General features: G+C 54.7%; 3 protein-coding genes across 8 annotated transcripts; all 3 read right to left on the bottom strand.

The window, feature by feature from the left end:
• Positions 1–228: 228 nt before the first annotated feature.
• TMEM208 (transmembrane protein 208) lies at positions 229–5406 on the bottom strand. The gene is made up of 6 exons (XM_027716194.2): positions 5337–5406; positions 5168–5263; positions 5020–5079; positions 4768–4904; positions 1730–1814; positions 229–684 (listed from the first exon to the last, which is right to left on the bottom strand). The coding sequence occupies exons 1-6, from the start codon at positions 5340–5342 to the stop codon at positions 547–549; spliced, it is 522 nt and encodes a 173-aa protein (XP_027571995.1). The 5' UTR covers positions 5343–5406; the 3' UTR covers positions 229–546.
• A 1150-nt stretch (positions 5407–6556) lies between these two features.
• Positions 6557–14701, bottom strand: ELMO3 (engulfment and cell motility 3). Of its 4 annotated transcripts, XM_027716187.2 has the most exons (20): positions 14511–14701; positions 14381–14421; positions 14206–14278; positions 14077–14127; positions 13417–13586; positions 12640–12739; positions 12384–12535; positions 12221–12299; positions 11572–11622; positions 11080–11202; positions 10784–10915; positions 10407–10511; positions 9775–9883; positions 9423–9559; positions 9166–9329; positions 8958–9070; positions 8595–8699; positions 8171–8253; positions 7855–7935; positions 6557–7706 (listed from the first exon to the last, which is right to left on the bottom strand). In XM_027716187.2, exons 1-20 carry the CDS (start codon positions 14586–14588, stop codon positions 7494–7496), a joined length of 2160 nt encoding a protein of 719 aa, XP_027571988.1. In that variant the 5' UTR covers positions 14589–14701; the 3' UTR covers positions 6557–7493. The 4 variants fall into 4 exon arrangements, with proteins under 4 accessions (XP_027571988.1, XP_027571989.1, XP_039236798.1 ...); XM_027716188.2 differs by lacking the exon at positions 14077–14127; XM_039380864.1 differs by lacking the exons at positions 12221–12299; positions 12384–12535; positions 12640–12739; ... (3 more) ...; positions 14381–14421; positions 14511–14701 and having other exon boundaries at positions 11080–11188; positions 11572–11580.
• A 306-nt stretch (positions 14702–15007) lies between these two features.
• On the bottom strand, positions 15008–27803 carry E2F4 (E2F transcription factor 4). 3 transcript variants are annotated; one of them, XM_027716191.2, is made up of 10 exons: positions 27613–27803; positions 25642–25751; positions 24991–25152; positions 24470–24513; positions 21683–21744; positions 21267–21552; positions 20090–20254; positions 19117–19164; positions 17539–17583; positions 15008–17215 (listed from the first exon to the last, which is right to left on the bottom strand). In XM_027716191.2, the coding sequence occupies exons 1-10, from the start codon at positions 27787–27789 to the stop codon at positions 17100–17102; spliced, it is 1215 nt and encodes a 404-aa protein (XP_027571992.1). In that variant the 5' UTR covers positions 27790–27803; the 3' UTR covers positions 15008–17099. The 3 variants fall into 3 exon arrangements, with proteins under 3 accessions (XP_027571992.1, XP_027571991.1, XP_027571993.1); XM_027716190.2 differs by having other exon boundaries at positions 27568–27803; XM_027716192.2 differs by lacking the exon at positions 19117–19164 and having other exon boundaries at positions 27568–27803.
• Between the last annotated feature and the right edge of the window lie 134 nt (positions 27804–27937).

Genomic DNA, 27937 nt, shown 5'->3' on the forward strand with positions numbered 1-27937 from the left:
TGCAAGCCCAGTGCCCAGCACCCCCAGCTGCCCCACACTCCTGATCCCACAGGGCACCGCAGTTCCTCCACAGGGTGCAGAGGCTGAGGCAGGCAGGGCAGCACAGACCAAGCCTGGGAAAAAGAGGAAAGCACTTGTCCCTGGGGATTCTGCTTCCCTCTGGTCCGGATCTCCAGGAACACGCTGGCATTTTTCACAGCTCCCCTGCGTGAAGGCACTGCCAGCACGGTCAATTAGACTCTGCTCTTTAATGTACTATTTCCTCCAACATTGCACTCCCCAACCTCGAACGCGATACAGCACTGCTTTAAAAAGGTATTTACACACATCCCAGCATCACCCCCCCACCTTGTCATCCCAAGGAGCAAGGCCTCAGCCGGCACCAAGACCCAACCAAGGGAAGTCTCTTGCGGCCTTTCGAGCGGAATGGCAGCAGTGGCAGAGGGGCGAGAGCTACTGCGGTGGTTTCGGATTGGTTTCGGTCGCATCCCTGATGAAACAACAGCGTGGAGATGAGAGATCACGTTATCTATCCCCAGGCCAGGGCTAGAAACGCTTCATCTGCCGGCGTTCTTGTCGGCGCTGCTTCTTCTCGTTGGGCTCCTGGGCGGTGGGTGAAGCCTCTGCTGTGAGCCAGGGCCCCAGGATGTTCACCCAGAGGAGGTAGAGCGCGCGCCCCGGAGCCTGCAAAACACACGTGGCACAAACTCGGTCACTCTGGGGACAGCGCCAGCTGGTCCTACTGAGGGAGACAAAGGAGCTGGAGTATCCCCACAGGCTGGATCAGAGGCACCTCAGGATGCAGGGAAATCAGAGGCGGTGGTGGGCAGCCAAAATAAACGGCCTGATTTCATTTCATTTCGTTTAGGAACTCGCATACGTATACAGCTCTTAGGCTTCATATATGGAAATCCCAGCATCGGGTCTGAATTACCCAGAGGGATCCAACTGCCCAGACATTCCGTCTCTCCTTCCTCCAGAAAACAGACTCACATTGCTCTGAATTTAAAAAAAGAAAAAAAAAAGCGATCCAGATGGTCTCCAGGGGACAACCAAGTCTAGGCTGCCCTCTGCCAGGCCAGCTAGAGAGGAATTTGTGGGTGAGGACTGAAATGAGATCAAGGACTGAAATGGGGTAACTTTTCATTCTCCCACAATTGCCTTCTGTACCTTTGTGTAATATCCTCAAAGCAACTGTGGGATTTTTTAACCAATTGGAGATTTTTTGTCCTTCTGCACAAGCAGCTTTAGCTGGAGGCACATGACAAATGTTTCAGGAGTAGAAAGAGTTTGGTCTGTTAAGGGGAAATCAATGCCTGCAGCATTTTATCTACCAATAGGCACAGTGTCCAGCCTTGGTCCATGCTGAATGACTGAGAAAGCCAAACAAAAGGAAACACTGTTTGTTACAGTCACAGAAAGGCTCTGTGCTCAAAGACAGCTTTGATCTGCCTCGTGTTTCTTATTGCCCTTTCACAGGACCAGAGGGAAAGGCAAAGGCCAGCCTAGTTTTTGTGTGGTTGACCCAGAGGGATCAGGACTTCTTTGCCATGTACGGTCTCATTTTTAACAAGATTTGACAAGGAGATTAAAAAACATATCAGAAAATAGCTTGGGCCTGAAACAGAACACTGAATTGAAATGGATAAATAATGTCCTCAGTCCTGAAGACAGGGAAAGACACGGACAGTGCAGAGCAAGAAGGAAAACAGCAGTGGCTGGGACTTACCAAGAGCCAGAAGTACCAGACGTAGGGTGAGAAGCAGCTCAGCACTTGGACTATAGCTGTCAGCAGGATCACATCCTTGAGGTGCCTGAGGGAAGAAAAGCAAAGCACTGAGTTTCCATTCCAGCCCACGCCAGCTCCTCTGCCAACCCAGCCTGTCTGCACCACCTCCAGGGAGCGACCCTGCCCCACCCAACCCAAGGACTGCCCTGCTTTGGCACACACAGTTATCGAGAAGAATCTGAGCGGTAAAAAAGCAAGAAAAAATAATCTGATGGGTTAAAGAGCTGAGCTCCCTCTGAAAAAAAAGGCCATTGAGAAAGCTGAGGAATTGACGGGGGATGGAAACCAGCAACAAAAACGCCACCCAGCCCTACAGCTGAAACAGCAGCCAGCGGCTGCTGATTTGACACCTATCTGGACATAAAGTATAGCTGCTCATGACTGGCTGTGCTGAAGGGAGCCAGGAATCTTCCCCATGCCATTTCACAGGCTGACAGACACACTCAGGGTCACCAAAGGACAAGCACATCAGCAAGCTGAGCTACAGCAACAGACTGGCTCCTCCTCCCCTCTTGTTTATCTGACTCCAGCATCTTCCATGCCAGCCTGAGGCAGAGCTGGGAGCAGCTGTGGAGGGGAACAAGCTACCCACGCCTCAACCACCACCCTCAGGGGATCTGACACCCAGGAGAGGTAAACAGGTATTAGTTTTTCAACACGAGCCTCGGGGAGTGCCATGAAGGGTTAGAAAAACACCAACTCTCACTCTGGTTAAATCATCAGCTGCTGGAGAAAGAATTTCTCCAGTCACATCCAAGACTGGAGACAACAAAACAAAGGCAATGGCAAAGTGCAAAGCAAACTGACCACAAACAACATCGACTCAAGGCACTGCAGAATCCACCACCAACAGCTCTACAACAAGACATGGAGGTTCAGTAACCTCAGGCATCACCAGAGGTCACAGAGGGGTGAGCTCCCACCAAACCCAGCTCTCCCAGAGACCAGCAAGGTGGGCCTTCCTCAACCCCAGAGCAATACAAAGCATCCATTTCAGTTAGAGACAGCACTAGAGAAACACCATCAAAGCCACAGCATTCCAGGAGCACCTCCAAAGGAGCATGCTCAGCTGAGAGGCAGGAAACATCCACTTCTTTCTGAAGTAACCACTAGCTTAGAGTGGTTCCCTGGTCCCAAAAGAGGTAATTTAGAGATACAGGGTAGGGATGGGAACTTCAGCTCTGCAGGTTTTGTTCTTACAGCTCTGCCTCCTCTGTGTTTTGCACAACCTCTGCCTCAGATAAGCATCAATTCATTCTAATGTGTCATAAACCTCAGCCCAATTGCTCAGGCAGAAAAACCTCAGTGCCTCAATACCAAGGGAAGTACATCTGCAACCAGGACTGCAGCAGTGCACTCGTCACCTTTTCAGAGCAGGTAATGGGGTCCCTGTGCTACATCCTGTCAGTCGTTTCCCCTGGCAGCACCATCACACACACATGGGACAGTTATTAGGGCACCCCCTCTGCCTTGCACAACTCCCAGGGGCATGTCTCACAACGACAAACATCAAACTTCTGTATTTTCCCTCCTCAACTGTCCCACGTTTTGTTTCACTACAAAGGTATTAAAAACATTTTGCAATTCCACTCTAGAAAGCCAAACCAGTGGAAAATGGGAGAAAAACACCTGGCTGACCGGCAGGACAATGAAGTCTCTGTAGGATGAAGAGAGGGTAAAGCACCCAGCTCACAGGTCACACTAGAAATAACCCCCTCTCCTCCTCCTGGCCACCTCGTCCCTCAGCCGAGTCTCTTACACCAGACATGAGTCACTCCTGCTGCAGGTACAAAAAGGTGCCACTCCACTAACACACAAGATGTGAGCTCACCCTGTGCACAGACAGCAGGCTCCGTGCCCCCCAAGTCAGTCTGCCTGCTGATAACATCCCCAGCCAAAAATCAAACTTACGTTAGGAAAAGTTAAAACTACACACATCAATATGTGGCCCTGCCAGCACTGAGAACACCTCATGTGACACAGAGGGCTCAGCTGGAAACAAGGCCCCACTGTGCTGCTTCAAAAGCTTGGCAGCAGAGGAAGGATAGAGGTAAACATGGAATGGTAGGCCAAGGACAGGGAGGGAAGGGGCCAAGGACCCCAGTACCTCACTAAGCACATGCTGAAGATCCCCAGCAGAGGCTGGACCAACAGACAGAGGCTGAGGGCAGGGAGGACAGAGAGCAAAGCCTGATGTGTCCACAACTACCTGGCAGTTTTCTGTAACTAGTTTGAGGCTCACTGGTGGAAAAAAAGTAAATCTAGAAGGTATTTCTGCTGTTCCAGTACTGCTGTCTCCTTATTTTATCTAACAGCACTTCTCAGGAATTACTATTACATGTCCCTTGACCAAGGAAAGGCCAGTTACAGCAGCGCCAAGAACACTGGACAAGCAAACACTGTCTGCAGACAGACATGAGGAATGCAGAAGCACGGGGGATAGAAATGGCTGAGGAAGTCACAGGAGCTGGCTGAGACAGAGGGGAGAATTTTCAGTGTGTAGGACAGTTCAAGACACGGCCAGTTTGCAGCCAGCACGTGCCCTTCTGCTCTGCCAAGCACCACCTGCAGTGCTGGTTTAAAAAGAAAATATATATCACTTTGTGCTGCGGCAGCATGCACAGTGTCAGGGCTGTTTCTTCACTGAAAGATGGTCATAAACTGCTCCCACTGAACCCTTTGTGATCTCTTACCTCTGCCCCTCAGCCCTAAGAACAGTGACTGTGCCAGGCTGACACACCCACGTGGCAGCTCCTGACTGGGGCACGCCAAGCCAAGTGTTCAGATAACCAGGGCAGTTAGGGTACACTCTCAGAAAATACGGCTACGGGCTTCCAGCTCCCCTCATGCCCACACCAAGGGCAATCTGGGGCGGGAGCTGAGGCCTGGCCTTCTCCTCGGGGGCCTCTCCTGGCTCTGCGCGCACGCTCAGGCAGCAGGTCCTGCTCACCTGGACTCGTGCGGGTGTGGACACTCACTCTGCCATCCCCTGCTCCATATTCAGGTCAATTCCCCCGTCGGCAAGGCTGCCATCGTCTGTGAAAGACGGCTTTGCCATGGAGTTCATGGACCGGTAGCTGGTGCCGTAGACCACCGAGCTGAAGGCGAACGCGAGCTGCAAGGAGGACACGGCGGTCAGCGGCAAAGGGCACGGCCGGGGGCCCGCGGGCCTCGGAGGAGCCCGGGCCCAGGAGCCCCCGCCGGGGCAGGGGACGGTGCCCGGCGCTCACCCACGTCCAGGCGGAGGCGGCGGGGTAGAAGATGACCAGGTTCACCAGGGCGTAGATGGCCTGCGGAGAGAGCACGGCTCGGCTGTCTGCCCGCCGCCCACCCCGGCCCGGCCCCGCGCCCCGCCGGGGCCCCCCCGGCCGCACTCACGGAGGCCCCCAGGATGATGCGGAGGTAGAAGCGCAGCGTCTCCCGGTTCTCCTCGAAGATCTGCTTCTTGCCCTTGGTGCCCGCCTTCCCCTTGGGCTGCGGAGCCAAGAGAGGCGGTCAGGCGCGTCCCCGGAGCCCGCCCGGCCCCGCTCTCCCGGCCCCCACTCACCGCCATGGCCGCGCCGGCTCCGCGCTCCGCTTCCCGCGGACGTGACGGGCCGGAAGCGGCGGAGCCGCGCCGGGAGCGGCGGCACCGGGGAGGGGAAGGGAGGGGACAGCCCTGTGCCGGGGGGGGACAGCCCTGTGCCGGGAGGGGACACCTCTGTGCCGGGAGGGGACAGCCCTGTGCCGGGAGGGGACACCTCTGTGCCGGGGGGGGACAGCCCTGTGCCGGGGGGGGACAGCCCTGTGCCGGGAGGGGACACCTCTGTGCCGGGAGGGGACAGCCCTGTGCCGGGAGGGGACACCTGTGCTGTGCCGGGAGGGGACACCTCTGTGCCGGGACAGGCCCCTGTGCCGGGAGGGGAGACAGCCCTGTGCCGGGGGGAGACAGGTGCCGGGAGGGGACACTTCTGTGCCGGGGACATCCCACAAAATGACAGGACGGATCAGTTTGGAAGCGACCCCAGTGGGTCATCTGGTCCAACCTCCCTGCTCCAGCAGGGTCACCCCAGAGCAAGTGGCACAAGACTGTGTCCACATGGTTCTTGAGTAGCCCCAGTGAGGGAGGCTCCACACCTTTTCTGGGTGATCTGTTCCAGTGTGCAGTCACTCACACAGTAAAGTTCTTCCTCATGTTCGGGCGGAACTTCCTGGGCATCTGTTTCTGCCCGTTGCCTCTTGTCCTATTACTGGGCACCACCAAGCAGAGCCTGGCTCCATCCTCTGACACTCTCAGATACTGATAGAGGTTCCCCTGTCAGTCGTCTCTTCTTGAGGCTGAACAGGCCCAGCTCCCTCAGCCTTTCCTCGTAAGAGTGATGCTCCAGTCTCTTAATCATATTTGTTGCCATCTGCTGAACCTGCTCCAGGAGCTCCCAGTCTCTCTTGTACTGAAGAGCTGAGACTCCCAATCCCCTCCCCAGGCCTGGGGACATGGGCACATACACAGCCCCACACACACACGCACAGATCCTCAGAGAGTTTCTCCACTTCCCAGCACCAGAGGACCCTGAGGCCTTTCCTCCAGCCCCACTGTGCAGCCACAGGGTTTGGGGTGCTGGTGACAGCCTTCCCCATTTCAGCCCCCCCCTTACAGCCCCTTGACCCACCTGTGCCCATCATCCTCCCAGCTTCTGGCAGGCACAGCTCTGTCCCAGTCTGACTCACTCTGGCCCCTTCTGACCTGCTAGTCTGAGCCCTTCCCCAAATCTTTGGCAAGGACACATCTCCGAGTTCTCCACAGGTGTTTATTGTCCTGTACACAGGAGGCAGAGGCACAGCTGGATCCCCATGACCTGCGGCTGTGGTTGTTACCACAACACCCCTGGGAGAAGCTGCAGGCACGAGGAGGTGCAGGGCACCAGGGTGGGGGCCGTGGGGGCCGGGAGGAGGTAGCTTGTCGTGGTGCAGTAGTGCAGCAGCATGGCTGAAGTGTGCAAGTGCCCGCCCAGGGCGGGGGGAAGGCACCAGGATTGGCAAAACATCACAGTGCTGGGCAGCAAGGGCAGACTGGGGTCTCCTCCTCACCAGGCCCAGCTGACTGGTGCTGGGAAAAGGGGGCTTGTTCCCTAAACACCCCCCTTCCAGGACAGGACTCAGCAAAAACACATTTCAGTGCGGAAGGGACCTGGCAGGCACACCGTGCTCGGGAGATGCTGTCTCCTTGACAAACTTAGTGGAAAGGTGTGTTTTATCCTTTTCCCAACCACCTTCTTGTCCAGAAAGGATCCCCTACACTGATGGCAAAAGTCAGGCAGTGCAGATTTGTACCTTTGTAGTGTTACCCCAGCTCCAGCTATCCCAGGGCTGCCTGTACCTTTATTCCTGCCCACATCCTTGCCCTCTCTGCCCAAAACCTGCCTGTAGTGTGTGTAGGGTCAGTGCCACCACAGAGGGGTTTGGCTGTCTGGGAATTTTGTTTTGCCTGCCCACGGCAGGGGGGCAAAGCAGCTGAGTCACCCCCCTTGAACAAGAGCCTGATACTCAGCAGCTCATTCCCATGTTCTCACAGGAGGGCAGGATGCAGGCAGGAAAGGGTGGGCCACCCAAGCCCCCAGCGAGCACCTGGGCTTGTCCCTTTGGGCCAGAGATGAGAGACAGGGCCTGGAGGAAGGGGTTTGATTTTGAGGGGCATAGGGGGGGAGTACGGGGCACAGGGAGGAACTCACTGCTCTGCATGGCTGAAGTCGTAGCAGAAGTTTAAGTTGCTGGGGGGCTTTGGGATGGGAGGGGGGGTGTCGGGAATGCTGATGTTCTCCAGGTCCAGGAGCCGCAGCTTGAGCTCCATGGACAGCAGGACATCGAGGTCTGTCTGTGTTCGCTCACTCGTCATCTCCTTGCCCAGGAGCACGTTCAGCCCATCCGTCCAGAGGCAGAACTGGGGAAGCGGAGCACGGGCATCTCTGGCACCAGCCCTGGGCAGCCAGAGAGCCCACCTCTCCCCCTGTGTGGTTCCCACTCCCCAGGACTCACTGCCCCGCCTGCAACGGCCACTGTGTGCCTCCTCAGAGGGCCCTTGGACTCACCTCGTACCGGGTGGGGGCAACGAAGTTGAGGCAGTATTCTTCCACGTCATGCACGATGGAGAAGGCCAGCTCCAGGACATCCTGCAGGGACAGCACAGGGTGTAGTCAGCCTCTCAGCTGGACTCTTTCCAACCCCGGCGGAGTTCAGAGCGGGAGCTGCCTCCCAGCCTCCTCCTCTGCACCCCAGGAGACCCAAGAGGTCTCTGTCCATGAAACCACACAACCTGTCACCATTCATCCACCCCCAAAACCCATCCCCAGCCGGGGAGGGGAGTGTGCTGGGCCCCCTGGACAGGGAGGAGTGTGAGGGGCTGACCTTGTTCTGCTTCCCGGAGCTCTTCTCCTTTGTGTGTGGACACTCCTTCCCCACCAGCAGCATCTTCATGTCTGCCACAGGAACTGGGGCAAGTGGAGGAGCTGTGAGCATCTCCTCTCCCCTTCTTCCCTTCCCCTCCCTCTCCTTTTCCTCCAGGTCCCTGGTACTCAGAGCCCGACACAGATGAAATAAGGGGGCTCACAGCCATCCACAACTCAGGGTGGGGGGCTCAAGCCACTCTGCAGTGACCTTTGGGGAGCCAGCCTGCCCCAGCCTGAACTCCCACAGCTCCCAGTCCCACAATACCAGTGGACACTGGGCCAGCTGCACAGCAGCCAGGCAGAGGGGGAATTCCCATCTTAATGCAGTCTCAGCTGGGATTCCCCTCCCTCCTTCCCAACCTCCCTTTCTCTTCATCACCTACTTTTCTCTGTCAAGCTCTCGATGGGGGGAGACTCCACCCCCTCCTCAACGTCCCCATAGTGCAGTACCTTGTGGTTGGGTGACAGGCGGCAGTACCACAGCTTGTCTGCAGCAGAAGAGACATGAGAAATGCTCAGCCTCCCCCCACTGAGGTCCCCTTCCCGGGGGGGACAGAGCTGCCCCCACCATCCACGCTCCCCATTTCTCTCTCTCGCCCCGTGAATTAGCCCACACCAGCTGTCCAGGGAGCTGGGCATGCTACTCCCATAGATTAATTGCAATTTCCCCAGTGGCAGGGGACATGGGGACAAGCCTCTGCCCCCCTCCCAGGACCCCCACCCAGGAGCAGGGGGTTGGCACCCACCCTGCCTGCGGCGGCTGCTGATCTTGCGGAAGAGGGTGCCCTCGCAGAGGTGCAGCAGGCGCTGCTGTCGGATCAGCTCCAGGAGCTCCGGCTTCAGCCTCTCCCGCAGTTCCCTGGGGCGAAAACCAGCAGAAGAGGAGCACAGCCATCTCAACAGGTGCTCACTGACCTCCCCAGCCCCACGGCGTCACCCCCGCAGCCCACTCACAGCACGGGCACAGCCAGCGTCTCCTCCTGGTGCAGCCGCTCCGTCTGCCGCAGCTTCAGGATCTCGCTGTAGTTCAGCGCGTTCACTCTGGTCTTGAACAGCTCCAGGGAGGTGGGCTTGAGGGCCAGGGTCCTGGTGATCTGGTCCCGCACCACCTGCATCACCTGCAGGGCCCAGGTTGTCAACCCCACTCTGGCAACGCTCCCCAGAGCCCCTGAATTTGTGATCCCGTCCAGGGCCGCAGCATCCCCTCGCACCTTGTCAAAGTCCTCCTGGGTCGCACGCATCTCCTTCCAGGTCTTGTTCACCAGCTGGATGCAGATGCAGAAAAGCTCTTCGAAGAAATGATCCTGCCCGAAGAACATAGGGTAAAAGGCCTGAGCCGTCTCCGAGCCTGCGGTGAGAAGGACAGGTGATGCCAGACTCCCCAGTTTTTCCAGGGGATTTCAGTGTCCAGGAGAACCTGGACATTTCCCAGCCCTACCTCCCCCTCCCCTGCTGTTGGCCATGCCAGAGCCTGGTGGCCCCATGGATGCAGCCCCCTGCCCTGGCAGCTCGTCCCCCCAGGCAGCAGGGCAGAGAGAAGGACAAGCTGGGGCACACACGTACACGGCTCTCCGACATGCAGGATCTCACAGAGGATCAGGGTGAGCTGGATGCTGCTTCGAGCGAAGGGACATTCGTGTTTGTCTTCCCGGCTGCTGTTCTCGAGGACAAACTGGAGGAGAGGGCCATACCTCGCATTACACGGGCCATGACCTTGGAAGGCTGCCCCAACAGTGGGGCTCAAATGTCCCACACTCCTCCTGAATTCCTAGTCAAGCTGTCCCCACCCAGGTAAAGCCACCCCTAAAAGGAGTGATTCACTCTCCCCAAAATCCAGCCCCACCCTCCTCCTTCCCCTGTGGCAGTGCATGAGCTGGTCACAGGCACTGCAAGTAGGAGCATGGCCGATGCCCTGCTGGTTTTGCCCAAACTGCCTCAGTTTGCTCAAGGCCTGAAAACCAAGCTGTGGGCAAAACCCCAAAAACTATGGGAACCCTTCAGTGCCACCAGCCTCAAATGGCTTCTCCTACCCATAGGGAGGACTCAGCTCCATCTGAAACAGGGCAACAGTAGGACATTTGCCCAAAAGGGACATCCTTGCCTGGGTTTGGCCAAGGACAGGTCACAGGGAAAGGAAAAACAGGTGGAGATCCAGTAACTCTCCACCAGGGAGCTCCCTGGGAGAGCACACGCACCCTGCTGTAGGCATTGGGGGTGTTCCTGGAGAAATACACCATGTTGTCCAGGGCAAGGAGTCCCGGTGGGGCACGGCGGAGGTCCTCTGCTGGGTTGCTGTTGTTCTAGGAGGACACAAAGGATGCAGTTTAGCAGCTGCAACTTTCTTCTCCGAGCAGCAGCGTCCTCCTGATGCAGCCACAGGGTTTTCCTTGGAGTCCCGGCACATCCACACACTTGCTGTTCCAGATTCCCGAGGGAGCAGAAGGGAGGTACTGCATGGTGGTCCATCAGCATCAACAGGGACACCAGGCTTAGGGGAGCCATCAGAAGGTGCCCCCAAGGCTGCATGGAGGAGCCAGCTTGGGGCTGGGGAGGGGATGCGGGGGGGACGCACCATGAAGCCCAGCTTGCGGAATTCCTTGGCACACAGGGATCGCCGGCGCTCGGTGCTGAAGTTGCCGGCAGGTGCCTCGCTCTCCAACTCAAAGGCAGTTTGGCGCAGGGACTGGAGGAGCTCCCGCTGTTCCTGAGGGAGAGCGGAGAGGAGGGGATGCCCGTGAGCCCCACACGAGCAGGTTCTCCCAGGGCAAACCCACGATGAGATCAAATGTGCTGGGTTCACCCAAATGCGAGCTGCTTCCACAGGTGGAAGAGACCAGGACCAGACTTGTAAGGAGAGCACTCCCAGACCTGTGAGTAGGGATCCATGGAGGTCCTCATGCGATGCTCGCACAGGTTGAGGCTGACAGACTGCAGCACATACAGGTAATGGGCCATCTCGTCCCCCAGTGGCTCAGAGCTGTGGATGATGTTCTACAGGAGATCACACGTAAGAAGGTTCCCCAAGGCTGCTGCTCCCAGTTCTTCCAAGCCCAGAGCCCAAAAGCCTAAGCTCAGTAGGTCCTGCTGCTCAAAGGGGCCTTGGCAAGTGGGAAGCTCCCCTCGGGGTTGGGCAAAAGCTGAGTGCACTGAACTGCAGGCTGATGGGGGTGCAACCCTGGGCACAAGGGTGCCAGCAGAGCAGCAGCCATAGGAGATATCAAGAAAGGGGTGTGGGCACACAGGTAACCCAGCCAGGCACAGTCACCAAAGGCTGGGGCTCAGGGGACAGGGCCTGGGGAGGAAGGACAGAGAATGAAGCACTCATTCATAGCAGACCCTTGCACAGTCCTAGCTCCTCACCTTGTGGATAAACTGCCTGATGTTCTTCTCTCTTAGGTAGTCCATCATGTCCTAGGAAGGGAAAAGGCTGTGAGATGTGCTCAGCACACCACCATTTCCTCCTCCCAAAAAAAGCTGGTGTTCCCACTGTCAACCCGATTCCCTGCTTAGTTTAGCTTTGGGCCACAGGCAAGGTGGGGATAGAAAGGACCTGGCAGTCTCAAGAGTGACACCAGCGAGCAAGAGACCTGCTTCCAGCTTCCACTGCCCTGGAACCAGGACGTGCCCACCCCAATGGGGCTCAAACAGATCCTCCTACCAGGCTGCCAGGATAGGTTGTGTCAGTCAAGAAGAGGCAGAATGAGGACACTGACTTTAAACGTGTCTGGGCATCTCTTGCAGCCCTGCCATCCCAAAGAACACAAACCCCACAGCAGAGGACCCAGATGCCCAAGGTCCCATCACAGGGGAGGCCCCCACCACGACAGCTCAGACGTGCCAGGCACTGGGGCTGGGCCATCACAGCCACTGTGCCACCACCAACTGTGACACTTCTGCCATTTGAGGCAGAACTAGTGACAGTTGAGGGTTCTCAGCAGAGCACCCCGGTGACAGGGGAGCTGTGGGTGCCTGGCTCTGCAAGGCCACCACCCTGCCTGGTGCCCCTCACCCGCCGCTCGGCGTCGGTCGCCGTCAGCAGCAGCGCGATGAGCAGGGCCATGGCCTTCAGCTGCAGCTCGGCATTTGTCCTGCAGGAGGAAGAGGAGGAACACTGTGAGAACCACCAGCTCCGAGGGTGGGGGCGAACGGTGCTCTGGCCTCTCTCCACTTACACCTGCAGGTGGGTGAGAAGACGATCCAACGTCACTTCTTTTTTGACCAGCTCAAAGAGGAGGCGACTGGTAGGCACCATGTTCTCCAGGATAGACAAGGAGAGCTGCTGGATGGATGCATCCACCGCATTCATATTGACAAAACTCATTATCTACGAGAGACAAAACCATCCATTGAGGGCAGGCTGAGCCTGGGGGACAAGGACAACGAGGAATACCAAGAGTACAGGCTGTGGAGGCTGCAGAAGGTGCTTACCTTCTTGATGAAGACTGTACTAAGATTTTCCCAGGAAACAAAATCATGCTCCATCAGCTCTGTGAAGGCTTTCAGAGTGTGAGCCAGCATCTCCCCTGTACTGGAGGGACAGATGAACAAAGGCAGTGAGGAGAAGAAAGGAAAGAGACTGTTGGGTTAGAAATGACTCTCACTTAGTCATCCCAGGAAGTCAGGGCAGGGGAAGTTCAATAGTTGGAAAGCTGCATTACCACAGTACAAAGATCACTGCAGACAAACTACCTCATATCCCTCCTGTGGTTCTAAGAAACATATGCTGTGCTGCCTGGTTTTAGGCTCTGCATTCTCTGTGTGACAGGAGCTCAGAGGAGATGCACCAGCACATCCTGAACAAGTCACACAGGCACTCCTATTTGGCAACTGGGGTTTTCCTGAACTGCCTGAAAATCTCTGGCAGCTAAAACCTCAGGACAGAGGGTTTATTCGGGGTGGCAGGAATGAGCAGCAGCGGAGGCCAAGATGATCACAGGAGGTTTCCTGGAAGCAAAACCCGTGAGGCTACAGATGACCCAGCCAGCAAAGGGATGGGAGGTTCAAGTCTGGGCACATTCACAAGGAGTCAGGACCACATATCCCTGGGGACCTTCCCCTGGCTGCCAGCATGCAGGGACACAGCCACAGTGCAGGCACCAACAAGTCAGGAACACAAAGAGAGTCCACTCCAACACCCAGCTTGGAGCTCATGCAGCATTAACAAGGCAGAAGAAAAGTCAAAGAAGGTCGTGTCCTGATACTCACTCGTTCCCTTCTTCCACAATAGAGTAAATCTGTTTCAAGCCATTCCTGCTGATGAACTCTTGAGCAAAGGTAACATCCTGGGAGAGGCTTGCAAGCTTCTTCAGTGAGTCAGTCTTCACATCCACGTTCTTGCTCTGGATCCCGCTGTACAACCGCTCTGCTTCTTGGTCCTACCAGGAAGGAAAGAATCAAGCCAAAGGGGCTCATCAAAAGACAGTGAAAAGCTTGAAGAAGGCTGGAAGAGCTGAAGTGCAAGTTTTGGAAGGAGTCTCAGGCTAGAGCAGCCCCAGTGAGGCGCTGGACTGAGAGACAGAGCCACCAGAGCAGAGACCAGGAGGAGCTGAGGACGGAGGTCAAGCTGGCATGACACCAAGAACACTTGATGAGTTGGCCCACACGTCTAAAGCATCTCAAGATGATTTAGTTTCTCTTCAAACTCCCCCAAGCTCTGCCGAGGGAAAATGAAGGCTGAGCCATGTCTCCTGCCCATGTTATTTCTGCTGGGTCTGAGGCGCTGGAAGGAGCCACCACGAGCTCAAGTCACCGAGGGAGCCAGTGGCAGAGGGCTCGGAGCCCCGCACTGCCCCACCGCAGGGACACATCCCACCAGAGCACACACCGCAGGAGGAGACGGGGGGGAGGGGGGGCAGAGGGATGTACCGGGGAGGTGGTCAGCCGCAAAATGCTCCCGTTCTTAATCTCCCTGCGGTTCTGTAAGGAGAGAGGCACGGGTGAGCCGGCGAGCTCCGCGCCGGCGGGGCCGGGAGGGGCCGGGGGGGGCTGTCTCACCGACTCGGTGATGTAGGTCTGCCGCCCGTCCGCGTACTGCAGCGCGTAGTGCTCGGCGTTGGGCAGGCTCCACCTGCGGGCACGGGCGGCCGGTCACGGCCCCGGCACGGCCACAGCCGGCGGCCGTCGGGGCTGCCACGACCTGTCCCTGCCCGGCGGCGGGCGCGGTACTCACGCGTCGCAGACGTCCTTGAGCACCGCGGCGAGGGGCTTGGTCTGCGGGGCGAGAGCGCGGCCGTGAGCCGGGGCCGGGAGGTGAGGAGGGGGGCACCGCCGGGAGGGGGTGCGGGAGCGCCGGGCGGTACCTGCTGGAGCTCGATGAGCTGCGGGATGGCTCCCACCATCTGGATGGCGATCTTCACCACGTCCTTGGGCGGCGGCATGGCTCCCGCCGGGGCTCCGCGCCGCCCCACAGTTCCGGGTTGGTGCCGCCGCCGCCCCTCCCGCAGGGCCCGGCCCGGCCGCCGCACCGAGGCCTCTCCGCCACCAGCACCCAGCCCCGAGCAGGCCCGGCCCCCTCACCTGAGCTGACGCGGGTTCGCCGGGACCCACCTCCGCTCCCGCCGCTCCCCCAGGGCACCCCATCCCACACAGGAGGAACATGCTTGGGGCGAGGGCGACAAACTCTGGAAAAGCTGTGTTGTTTTGTTGTTGTTGTTTTTTTTTTTTTTTAATGGTTTTTTTGCCGTTTATTCCCGTCAGAGGAACGCTCTGTACAAATACCGCGGGCGGTTTTTTTTTCCTTTCCTCGCCAAAAAAAAAAAAAAAAAAAAAAAAGAAAAAAGAAAAAAAGAGAGAGAAGTATAAAAATAATCTTTATATATGAATCAAAAAAGTTCATTTGCAACTGTAAAATTTTTTTTTTCCTCTAGGTGTTATCCTTTTCTGGAGGTCGTCTAACTTGGCGGCGAACGTGAACGCTGGGAAGGGAGGGTGAGGGCCAGGCAGTATGCGAAGAGCTGGAGCTACACCAGAGCCAGGGAGCCTTGCTAATACACGTGCAGGACCGAGGGATTCTGGTCAGCTTCCATGTGGAGAGGGGAAGGTTCAGGGACTGGCTGCATGCAGGCTGGAAGTTCACCCTCCCTGAGGGGTCCCACACCTCGGCTGTCTCACCAGCAGCAGCTCCCTGCTGCCAAGTGGAGCGTCCCATTGTTCCTCCCTCGTTCTTCGCGCTCTTCCCGAAGAGGCTGCTGGTGCTTTGGGGCTGCAGCAAGGAACAGTCCTTCCAGAGGAGTCCCACGTACAAAAGGATGGCCCAAGGAGCCACCTCAGGGACGCAGGTCCCAAGCAAATACTCCTCTCACCTCTGCAGGCTCTTCTGACTTTACCTCCCTTAGTGCTGGTGCTGCAGCTGGTTGTGTGGGTCACAGGCAGTGAGCAGCTACGTGGAGAAATTAAACATCAGCTATTTAAGTGGATGGCTGGAAGCTACCTCTCTGCAAGAGCCCACCACGGCCTGGCCTGGCTCTCTCTTCGGCAGTTTGCAGAGCAGGAAAGGCAGGACAGCTGCTACCACCGTGGTGGCAGGAAGATGTGCAAAACTAAAGACACTCAAACACAGGATCTGACCGACACCCAAAGCTGGGACTTGCAAAATACGACATAAATCCATCAGCGCATTTTTACCTCCAACTAAACTGCACGGGGTCCAAGCCTGGTACCAGCTGATGATCCTAAAGAACCCAACAGCAGGCCTTCCATTACAAAGCAAGGAAGAAAATTTCGCGGAAAAACGGTGCAGAGAAAGCATCGCACTGGGTAAAGACCTGCCACAGGATCAGGGATTGGGAGCGTGGGTATGGACACTAGAGGAGCAAATTCAAATATACAGAAAACCTGATCCTGAGAGAAGAAGGGAGGAGAAAAGCTCACTATTTGGACAACACCTACGTAACCTGTCACAGCAAAGTACTACTGAATTGTTACTGCTTGGTCACCTTTCAGACAGTTGCAGGCTCAAGTGCAATGGTTAGAGAATACAGCTATTTGCAAATATGAGCAGGCTCTGATGTCCCTGGAGTACCTTACAGGCACCAGCTGGAGCAGTCTTATCCTTTCAGACATCTCTTCACTCAGGCAAAAACAAAAATTAAAAAACAAACCATACTGGCACCTCTTCTTTAGCCCTGTAGAAACAGCACAGCTGCTGGACAAGGAGCTGGAGCCCTCGGGGTTGTGCATCAGCAGACTGGTGAAAGCAGAACCAGCATTCCTGCTGAAGCACAAGCAGGGAAAGGCTCAGCTCCTGGGTGCTACTAGGAGCACTCAGCTCCTGAGTCCCACTAGGAGGCACAGCTGGCTAAAAAAAGTGCTTTTTCTTGTAAAACGTACTAGCTTGGTCTGAAATCACTGGCAGAAATAGACACTTTGGTGCCATTCCCCCCGCCCCCTGATGCCTTTCAGAAACACAACTACCTCAATCCGAACCACTAACATGGAGAAATCTAACTAATAACCTCTGGGCTTGTGAACTGACCACGGTATTAGGGCTCCTTGTAGCAGCTGGTACCTAGGAGGTACAAAGTGCCTCTGGGAGTGCAGGAAAAACCAAGGCATGCAGATTGGAGGAAGCTCAGAGAGGCACATGGGCAAACTCTACAGGTGAACTGGGAACACTCAAAACATGGAGCCTTTGAGGTGAGGCCCAGGATCCAGTGGAGAGCTGCAGGGGCCAAGCTGCACGTGCACCTTGCACGAGCACCAGAGGAAGAAGCAAGTTATGGGGAGGCTCCCAGCCTGCAAGTCCACATCTCTTGGTTCTGAGTCCATATGAGAGCATCTCTGAATTACTCAGCCATCGAGCTCTAGCACAAAAGGAATCCAAAAATAGACACTTTCCAAAGAGTTACAAAACAGTCTGTGTTTGCAGGGCTCACAGCTGCACTGAGAAGTCAGAGGTTGAGGACAGGCACATCAAAGAGGTCGCAGACGCCTTCGCTCTCATCCAGGTTGTAGATGTAGTCGTGATCTCCAGGTGGAGGGGAGAGGCGGAGCAAGGGAGCAAACACTGGGGAAAGAGAAGCCCAGGGTTGGTTACAAAACTCAGCACTGCCACCCGGAGCCAAGAGCTGCCAAAGGGCACTGAGCTGTGCAGCCACCTCACAGTAACAGTCTGTGAGATTGCTTCAATCAGCCTTGCAGTACTGAAGAGACTCCTGGCTCTCACACCTCTCTCAGGGGCTGTCAGGACAGCGAGAACACAGTCTGTGTCCAGAGCCCAGAAAAGATGAGGGCAAGTCTGCAGTCTCAGGGCTGCCAGCTGGGTAAAGTCACACAGCATGGTCTTCCTCCCGGGAAGGCCACACCGTGGCAGGAGACTCTAAGACTCACCTTCAGATGACATCAGCTCTTCCAGCAGCTCAGAGTTCATACATTCTGGGGAAGAGACAAACATGGTAGCAAAACACTGCTCTCCTGATCTGCTCCTGGGTAGTTCCCCACCTTCCCAAGGTTCTCCCCACCCTTCTTATCCCTTCTCTGGCTAAGGCACAGTGTGTACAGAAGGCAGTGGTGAAAGGAAGCTTGGGCCTAAAATAGAGATAAAAGTAATTCCAACACAAAACACTATGGGAGAGCTCCAGCTCTTGCAGCTTACACTGCACAGCCTTAAAGCAGCTGCCAGTGCCAGGGCAGCATCACTGGGATCACACAGGGATGAGAGGCTGCATGGAGCATGCTGCAAGGACCGTCTCTCTGAGCTCTGTAGTGCTGTTTTTTTCCAGTCCTCAGTTCTGCCTCTGTAGCTGTCGATTCTGTTTTGTCCTTCACTCCTGGATCTTTATCTTCCCACTCCAGACTGGGAAGAATACTCCATAAAGCCACATACATTACCATAGACAGCAAACATCTCCTTTTTAACGGAGTCCACATAGTCACACAGCACGGTTACTTTGGGTAAGCTAGGTCTTCTACATGGCTGGGGCTTTGCAGCAGTTTATGTCTCACACTGTGAACTCAGACTTACTTTTCAGATGTACTTAGACATCATCAAGGCTTCATCCACTACCTGCAGCAGCAGGTGCTGGGCAAGGAGGAAGGATGTTCTCCGGGCTGACTGCGGAGCCCAGGGCTCGCAGCACACAGATTGGAGGCTCACAGGTGTGTGTGTTTGGGCTTGTGGGGTTTTTACACAAAGGCAGCACCTTCACAAAGCATCTGACAGAGCACAAAACTAGGGAGAGCTGTACATCTCCTGTGACCACCACAAAAGTGCCTGTGTGTACTCAGCTCTGCTGAGCCACAGGGGCTACAAAGTATTCCACCAGCACTGAAGGGAAATAAATGTGCTGATAAAAAGAGTTTCCTGGTTTAGCTTTATGTTAGACCAAATTCCTTAACCTTTCCTGCCCGTAGCCCAGCATCTCTCCCAGCATTAGGCAGCAACCCCTAGACATTCCTTGGGCAGAGTGAGAACTCCAAACACATGTAAGAGCATCCTCTCCTACTGCTCCAAAATTACAAGCCCCACCAACACCACTGAGGGGTGTTTCAAAGAAAGAACACTATCTCCCTAGAATATTTGCCTGGATTAGCCTCAGGCAGGCTACAGCTGAAATGAGACTTAACAGGGATTTTTGTTTTCCATAGTACTGACAAGCTGAAGGAGGAGGAGAAGGCTGAGCACAGGCAGAGTAGTGTCAGCATGGGGACAGGAGAGCCCTGTCAGCACATGGCAAGACAAGCTCTAACAGAGGTTGCTGGAAACATGGAGACAGAAAAATACATCCAGAAACCAGTAATTTTAAAAGTGCCTAACTACAAGTAGAGGGCCAGCAGCCAGCAAGGACCACAAGCACCTTACAAAACCACATCCACAAAATAATCCAAAAGGGAGTGAGTCAAACAAACTGTCCCACTTCTGTGGGTAGATGGGCACACAGCAAAGCCGTGGTCAGGGAATGAACATACCTCTCATTGGATCAAACATCTCTGACAGCTCTTTGGGAAGTTCCAGTACTGCAAACACAACAAACCAGATGGTTTGGATCATTACATGAAGAGTCTGAAATGCTTTACAGCAGAATCATCCACAAACCTCCTGCACTCCTTACACACCCAAATCATCCTACGCCATCCAGAAATTCTGCTCCCACACTCCCTGTCAGATAATTTCTGCTGCAATGATAAGCAATAAAACACTTAAGCTCTACTACTTTAAGATAAATTTGTAGGAGCCCAGGGACACGAACATGTTATCACAGCCAGAAGCTCTGCAGTAACTGCCTGTCTGTAAACCTCACACAGTGTCAGCTTCCACACGCTGCCTCGATTCACCTCGTGTAAGAGGATGCTTTTATCTCCCTGGGCCAGCCTGCCATTTCCTGGCATAAAGCTCCAATGGTCCTTTTTTAAAGCCCATTTCACCTCACCAAGCACATCAGGGAGCTCCCCAAATATACACTGCAAGATCACTAAGAACAAAAGATCTAAGGACAGATGAAGCATTCCTGAGTAAAGGAGGAAAACAGAGACAAGAGCTATCCTAATACAGGAAAACTCTCCATGACTTACAAAGTGCTCTCAGTGATGGCTGGAAATTCTATAGCTTCATGTGGTCTCCAAAACAGAACCTTACACTACAGAAAGGACTGAAAGGGAATAACCCTACATGTACCAGTAGAGATGTGTCATGCGGATGTCCCTCACCGATTTTCTAGTACTGATGTCAAAGAAAGCAGCAGGACACTAGACAAGACATCTCACCAGGTTCCCTGGCACCCTCACAGGGAAATGCCTACTCATCCTTGGCAGAGCCTGGCTGACAGCAACAGCAGAACGGAGCTCAGCTCCTTCCTCCAGGCCCAGCAGCCTTTCCCTCACTCCATGATTTCCCTCGCTGCATGATTTTGGAGCAAGACATGAAACGAGGGAGCATACTCACTTCCCGTGGGGTCTGGCTTGATCGGCTCAAAGGAGGTAGAGGTGCTGGGCAGGACGGAGCTGCTGTCCAGGGAGGCAGAGGACTGGAGCAGCTGTGCATCCAGCCCAGCTGGCTGGCTGTCGGAGTCGCCGCTGCCCTTGGGCTCTGCCGCAGGGACATCGCACTCTGGAAAGAGCCACACACGGGAACGTCATCTCCCACCAGCCCCAAAGCAGCTGTGGCACAGGCTCAGCCCACGCTGGCAGTGCTGCCCAAGCACAGGGAGAAAGCTTCCTGCTTCCCTCCAGGCCCTTCTGCACTTCTGCTGGAGAGCAGTCCTGGCGGTGCCAGGCTGCACACGAGCCAAGCACGAGCTCTCTACAGCCTGGCAGCAATGAACAGCTCCACCAGGAGAAGCATGGCCAGTGCAGCCAGGGAAGTTACTATCCTCCTGCTTGGGTCTGAGGCTGCACTTGGAATACTGTGTCCAGCTCTGGCCACTGTCCAGTTCATGAAAGCTGTGGAAGATTCAGCTGAGGGCTACCAAGTTAGCCATGGGTCTAGGGCACATGGCCTGCGAGGAAGAGTGGAGGGAGCTGGGCTTGATCAGCCAGGCAAAGAGAAGTCTAAGGGTGACCTAACAGCAGCTTGAAGCTACCTGAATGGCAGTTACCAAATTTAAGAACTCAGTGGTGTCAAACAATGTAACATGCACAACAGGCACAATATGAGCTCAAAGGATCCAAACTTCAGGATAAAGGACTGAGAAGGTGCTGCAGCCCTGAAAGGGTTCACCAGGGAAGGTGGGGATCTCCACTGCTGGGGGCTTTCAAAAATAGTGGACAAAGCCACAACCAACCTAATCTAGCATTTTTGACAACCTTTATTCAAACTGAAAGCTGAACTTGAGACTCAAAATGACCCTTTTGCAAGCTCTTGCTCATCAATGAACCTGCATGATCTCCCCTACACGTGCCCCTACAGGCTGGCACTACCCCCTCAAGCCAAGTGCCTCATTTCCCTGAACACAACCAGTCCCACTAACCAGGGCAAAAGGATGGGCTGCAGCAAAGGCAGAGGTGCCCCTGTGCCAGGAGCTCTCAACGCTGCACATCCAGCAGTGCCAGCCCCAACTGGGACAAGGAACCCTCCTTGGCCAGCCACCAGCCTGTTCCTGCCTCCTCTAGCTCCCTCTCACCTGTGCCTGCGTTTTTCTGTGTGGGAGGGCCATGGTCCTGAGTGCTGGTGGGTGTTGGTGTGGAGGGCTGGGTGCTGCTGGGAACAGAGGCCTCCTGGAAGTGGGTGAGCGGTGGGATTGGTGTTTTCGAGGGTGCAGCTGCCTGGCACTGAATGAGGTCTTCAGGGGGAGGGACAGGGAGTACGACAGGAGGAGAGCTCCAAGTATCTTTGTTGACTAAGAGAACATCAATGGGACCACTCGTGCTCTTCAGATGGATCTGGTATTTCTTCTGCCCGTTTAGGCCCTGGGAAAAGTCAAAAGCAAAAAACACGGACATACATTAAAAGCCCTTTTCGAACAGAACATCAGTTTCCCACAGACAAGATGTACCTGTACACACACACCTGCCCCCTGCCCATGTGTTTGTCACTCACCTCAGGGATGGGCACCTCCAAACGTGTGCCAGATGGGGCTCTAATCACAAGGAGGGTGTCTCCTGTGAAAACAGACCAGTCAGTGCTCGGTGGGCACAAGCTGAGACCCTCCCCAAACCCCTCATCTCCTGGTAGTCCTCCAGGATTACATCTACACCCCAAGCACATCATACAGCTCCCAGTGTGCCAACGGCCCAGGGCACAAAGTACCTGCAAAGTTTCTCCCAGTGCAACCCCAAAGTTTTTCAGCAGTGTCCTTATCAAAACTATTTCTTTTTCTTGGAAGGGCTGGCTTCAATTCACTCCTAAGAATATCTGAATCCTAAGGGAAGTATCCTTCATTCTGCTGTCACAAGCTTTTGGATGTGAATTATAAACAAAACAGCTGGACTGCCAGTGGAGAGATGGGGTCAAAGCATGCTCAGGAGCCAGGCTTCCAACCTCAGGCTGGTGTACCAACACCTGAAACCAACACTCCCCAGTCCCTACTGGCAAGAGCTGCCTGGTGTTAGTTGTGCTGGACCCACCACAGAGCCCAGAATGTGTGGGGCTGGAAGCCAGGCTGACAGCATCCTTCCTTTCCAAGTCCTGCAGCTCCTTAAGACCTGTGCCCTGATAACCCAAGTCACAGGTGAGCAGCTCCCAGCCCATATCTGGGTTTAGAGAAATGTGAACAGAGAAATACCAGCTCTGTGAACATCTGACATATTTAGATCAAGCATCCTGCAGCTTTCACTTTGAATGTTTAAGCTTTAGGGTGGTTAATATTCACAGTTCACCAGTGTTCTGCATTAAGCTTCACTTGATAATTAACACAGAAGATCCCCAGAGCGATGAGAGAGTGTGGAGAGCAGAAAAGCACATCCCTTAATTTCAGGCAGGCAACCAAAGGTCAGATCAGCAAAAGGTAAAGGGATTAAAAATAACATAGGATTTGTCAATTATATGGGACTTGTTTAACAAATCTACTCTTAAGAAAAATGTAAGAGGCATAAAAAATGGATAGTAAAGCTCAGAGACACCAGCTCGAGCTTTAAGACCTGTTAGTCTCAAAGACAGGTGCTGGGCTTCTATCTGCCTTGACAGCTACATCCCAAATAATTTTACAAAACAGCTCACAGTGCATTTCCACTTCCTTTTTGAATCTGCAAGCGCAAAATGCATCACAGCAACAGATGGGAAAATTATATTTCCCAGTCACTAAAATCTAACATATTCTTACTTCTCTTTTTATTTTTTTTTTATTAATCCAAGTAATGAATTTGTATTTGACAAGAGTCCAAGCATGGAAATCCTGGAATAAAGCAGGATCAATAGCAATTGATTAGAAAAACCAGGATCTGAAATTCAGCCTGCACCACAGTTCAAGAACACGAGAGATCTAACAGGTCTTAAAGCTCGAGTTGGTGTCTCTGAGCTTTACTATCCTGAACATCTGAGTCAGGAGAGGAAAAAGCATCATGTAAGGCATATTCATAGAGGAGAACTGGACAGACAATGGAAAAACACAGACTAGCCCTCTGTTTTAGAGGGAATTCAGACCTGCCCTCAGTAAGATCTAATCTCTGCATATTTTGGTGAGGTCTGACCTCAGACACAAACCGGTTTACAAAAACCAGGTGCAATAAAATGCAAAACACTCAACCAGCCAAGCAATGAGCTGTCTGCTGGCCTCCAGTAAACTCTTCCAGGCTGCTACGAGTGATGTGACCCCAAGCACTGTCAAACTGAAAACACAATCCCTGCCCCCAAAGGTGCTGCTTCAACCAGAAGCAGCAGTACAGCCGAGGGAGGGGGTGATGCAGTTGTTACACCAGCGGGGACCTGAGCAGTGTAAAAGCTGGTGAACAAGGAAAGCACAAAGGCAAGCGATGACAAACAGAAGGGCTGATGAAGTGCAGGGTGAGAAGAGGGCTTGGAGGAGACAGGAGAGTCAGACACGGGTGAGATTACGCATGGCTGGGGGCGGTCAGGATGAACAGCTTCAATCTCTGCAGCAAGCAAGCAGATGCAGGTTGCCAGGTCAGGAGAGGTCGGGTGTCCACCGAAGCAGAAAGGAGCTGTGACTCTGCACCACTACAGCTGAGAAGAACAGTTTGGGTAGTGCAGGCTGCCCCACTGCACAATGGCCACCAGGGTTATTTTGGCCTTACATCTTTCACTGAAATCGGCAACAGGAGAAACAAAGACTCCGGTGGGTTTTCTTCACTCTTGCCCCAAAGAGACTGAATGTGAGACTTTCGATACGGGTCCCCACCCCAACTTTAGGAAAGCAGCACACAGGGGAGTGAGGGCAGGGCAAGTGCTGTGTTCCCTTCTGTCCTGCTCTTCTCTATCTCTTTCTTGCAGTCTTGTTGGCAGGGAAGATGATGCAGCTGAGGGACCACCTTTTATACTACTTCCCTGCTTACAGCCCAATTTCTACCATGCAGTAAAATGTTTTCTATTATAAGAACATTGCCCACCCAAGCCCTTAAAATAAAGGATTTCTAACATAACACTCATACACCCACGCAGTGACTCCCCAGCAAAAAGACTTCCTTAGGAGCAACAGCTATATTCCTTTAAACACAAGTTAAAATACTGCCTGCCCCCTCTGACGGTGACAAGAAAGCTACAGGTCAGTGGTACACAAACCAGGATGGCATCAGAGCTCACACTACATTTAACCTGATGCTGGGCAGCCTGTGGTCTGCTGCCCCCTCTTCCCTGGAGAAAGGACAGCAACTGGGAGAGCCTGACAGAAGTGCAGAGTCACATCTTTATCATGGAGCACCAATTCCTCACCTGTGAAGCACTTGCAGATGTCTTCATGTGTCACATATGCTAATGTTTCCAAGGTTAAGGAGAAAGGCTGCAGCTTCCTGCACAGACAGAGAGATCAAAGGACACCTGACCTTTTCTTCATGAGCACAAGGAATGCCACTCCCAGAGGTATCCCCATGCCACACTGAAGTGGTCTGCAGGTGAGGTCTGCAAGCTACGTGCTCGTCAGAGCTGACATCCTGAGATAGTTAAGCCACAAGAGCAGCTCTGCACGCAAGAAAGTGCCACCTGTGACTCAAAAAGCACTTTTCTCACCATGGTAAACATTACAGTGTGTTTTGCTTCCACAAGACAGAGGAGAAGCTGTGCACTGCAGAGAAAGCAGCTTCCCAGGCTGAACAGTTACTCTAATTCCAAAGCCAGGCACTGCCTTCTGACTCTTGCAGTGCAACTTCTCCAGCGGCAACAGCTCCCCACCAACCCAGCCCTCAGGCCCTTGCTTTCCAGCCCAGCAAGTGAACATGAGTTCACACAAAGGATATCGACTGTTCTGCATGTCTTCTGTAACGTTTTTGATGCTCTGCTGAACCCACATCTTCTGCTGCTCCAGCTCCTGCTCCCGCTGCTCCAGGTCCTCTATGTCTGCCTTCAGCTCGATGAGTTTGTGAGCTATTTCCCGTGTGTTGCAGCCAGGACCCACCCCTCTGGGCAAAGGAAAAAGGAGTGAGATGCATCAGCCTCTGGAGGCAACCACAACAGCCCCAACCTCTCAGAGATGTTTCCAGCCCCTTACTGCCACCCCTCACAACATCAAGGACAGGTTGCCTGGAAAGCCTCATCTGTACCTGCTCTAGATCCTCACCTTCCAGAACATCAGTGTTTCTACAATACATTTTTCTACTTCCCACAGACCAGCAGGGCTCTTCCCCATCTCCAGTGCCATGACAGGTGTCTTTTCCAGCCCAAGGCACTGTAAATATTTAGTTTGTACCAAAATAACAGCTCTGCTGCAGGAGACGTGCCGTACATATTTCAGCTTTCCTCACTGCTGCCGTCAGCACAGCCCAGCTGGGGGAAGCACAGGCACGGACCACTGAGGAACCTCCCTCTGCACAGGGCATTTTGACCCCGCTGTCACTCAGACCTGGACTGGAAGGGACCTGTGAACGATTTAGACCATCTCTGCCACTCACTTCCACTGGATACTGTTCTTGGATTTCTTCTCGATCAACCCGATGCCTTCCAGGACATTTGTGATATCGTAGATCCGTCGCTTCTGTCGCACAGCCAAGGTATCTGCAGCCTGCAAAAAAGGTTAGACACTTAACTCCACACTCTCAGTCGTGCTGAGCTCCTTCCTGCCCGTCAGACCAATTCCTGGCCAAGTACTTCACTCCCCATCTCATACTTCTGCTGTTCCAGCGCTTCAAGTTACAGAGACATAACTTGTCACAATGTCATGGGACCACGGGAAGAAGTCACTCATCCTTCACCCCTTTTCTTACCCTGCAACCTCCCCACTAAACACAAACCAAGTTCCAGCCATCCTGCTCAGAGTGGATCCAAAAATCACCATTCCCCAGCAGCAAAGCAGTGCTAGAAAACACTAGTTCAGCAGCCTGAAAATTCAGTGCTCCTTCAGGGCAAAAGAGATGGGGATGGGAAGGAGAATGCTGAGGGCTGTCTGCGTGACTGGCAACAGTTCTGTGAAGCCAATATTCAAAAGGCCTTTTCTAAATCAGATCTGATGTTGCTTGATAGAGAACACTTTTTTGAAGAGGCACTTGAAAAGATACAATTTTTCCTCTGTTTAAAAGATAGGATGCCAGGTGGAGAGCAAGCATGAGCTGCCCTGGGGCTTCCCTGCCTTGCTCGCACAACTCTCCTCCCCTCAGGTTTTGGGACGTAAAGAACTGCATCATTTTCACTACCACGTGGCAACCTGGCACCAGCAAGAGTTAACGTGTGCACAGCCAGGACCAGCAAAGTCAGTGGCAGCAGCCAGAGCGGGTCAGCACAGGAACCACATCCCTCCTCACTCACCAGTAACGAGCTGGGACTTTGGAGACCCTGCACTGCACAGCTGAGCAAATCACAGTAACCAACACGAGCCCACTTAATGGACATCTGAAGCAGGAAAATATTGTCAAATCCAAAGAGACAACAATTTGGCACAGGCAAGGAGCCAGGAGACTCCTCCAGCCCCTGTACCGTCAGGGCTTTCTGGCACTTGTCTGCTGCCTGTGAAGGGTCAGAGCACTTGCACACATGCCCATGTAAGAGGCACTTGTAGAAACCACAGCAAAGGAACTTCACTTATAGAAAAAACCTGGGATTGGTTACTTCCTCTAGGTGAAGATCTTAAAAAATAAAGAAGCAAGACGCATTCACAGAGCACTTCTCCACAGGCTAAAGGCATCGGGGAAAACTTTGGGAGGTGAATGTGACCACGCTCCCCCTCCTGGTGTGTGCTGGGAGGTCTAAGCGCTGCAGGGAGGAACAGTTTCTATAGGTCTCGGAGGCTTTACAGGGCTGGATCATTATGGTGTCGCTGATCAAGCAGCACCTTGGTGAGGGGCAAGAGCGCAGAAGAGAACGAGGCAGTCAAACCGGGTTCCAAACGAAGCACACAAACACCTGCAACGCCAGGCAAGATTCCGGGGAGGGCAGAGCGGCTGGGACAGCCCGATGGGGTGGGGAGAAGGGCTCGGGTGGAAGAGCAGGAGAGGTGTGAGGGCTGCACGGTTGGCAGCTCTGCCGCACCCCCGGGGACCCCGCTTTCCCTGCCCCTGGAACCACAGGACCGTTACGGTTGGAAAAGCCCTCCAAGATCATCGAGCCCAACCATTAGCCCGGCACCGCCAACCCCACCGCTAAACCTGTCCCCAAGCACCACATCCACACGTTTTCTGAACGCTTCCCGGCGCGGTGACCGCACCGCTGCCCCGGCCAGCCGGTTCCAGTGCCCGGCCACCTTTCCCGCGAAGAGTTTTTTCCTAGTACCCAATCTAAACCACCTGCTGCACCGGGGCGCTGCCGTGCCCCGGGCTCCCCGTTCCAAACCCGCTCCGGTGCCGCCGGAGCCCCGCTCCCCCAGCAGCAGCTCCCCCCGGACCCACCCCCGGGGCGGCGGAGCCCTCGCCCCCCGCCGGCAGCCCCCGCACCAGCTTGAGGTCGAGCACGCCGTCCTTGGCCTCCTGCAGCAGAGACACGAACTTGGTGGTGAGCAGCCCCAGGCTCTTCTCGTGCCGGCTGGGCGCGCCCGCAGCCCCGCTGCCACCCCCGGGGGGCTGCGCCCCGCACTCCGCCATCTGCCCGCCGCCGGCTCCGGGGCCGCGCATCCGCTTCCGGGCCGCGGGGCTCCCCGGGAACCTCCGGGGCGGGGACGGGGCGGGGACGGGGGACTCCCCACCGCCGCCTCCCGGGGGCCAGGGGTGGGTGCCTGGCGGTCCGGGCATCCCCCCGGCGCGGGGGTCCCCCCGGGGTGAA

The sequence above is a fragment of the Pipra filicauda genome, unplaced genomic scaffold, assembly GCF_003945595.2.
Source record: "Pipra filicauda isolate LSUMZ 115617 unplaced genomic scaffold, ASM394559v2 scaffold205_size1947385_pilon, whole genome shotgun sequence".
Taxonomy (NCBI): Eukaryota; Metazoa; Chordata; class Aves; order Passeriformes; family Pipridae; genus Pipra; species Pipra filicauda.

Coding starts and splice junctions, on each gene's coding strand:
- E2F4 (XM_027716190.2), bottom strand. CDS start 27,789: ATGCGCGGCCCCGGAGCCGGCGGCGGGCAGATGGCGGAGTGCGGGGCG. Junction 24,514..24,990: donor GAAGACATGCAGAACAGTCG/ATATCCTTTGTG, acceptor AACCTTGGAAAC/ATTAGCATATGTGACACATG. Junction 17,216..17,538: donor AGAGCTGATGTCATCTGAAG/GTGAGTCTTAGA, acceptor CTCTTTCCCCAG/TGTTTGCTCCCTTGCTCCGC.
- TMEM208 (XM_027716194.2), bottom strand. Junction 5,080..5,167: donor GCATCATCCTGGGGGCCTCC/GTGAGTGCGGCC, acceptor CTCTCTCCGCAG/GCCATCTACGCCCTGGTGAA. Junction 1,815..4,767: donor ATGGAGCAGGGGATGGCAGA/GTGAGTGTCCAC, acceptor TTCTTCCCTCAG/GCACCTCAAGGATGTGATCC.
- ELMO3 (XM_027716187.2), bottom strand. CDS start 14,588: ATGCCGCCGCCCAAGGACGTGGTGAAGATCGCCATCCAGATGGTGGGA. Junction 14,279..14,380: donor CTCAAGGACGTCTGCGACGC/GTGAGTACCGCG, acceptor CCGTGCCCGCAG/GTGGAGCCTGCCCAACGCCG. Junction 14,128..14,205: donor AGACCTACATCACCGAGTCG/GTGAGACAGCCC, acceptor CTCTCCTTACAG/AACCGCAGGGAGATTAAGAA.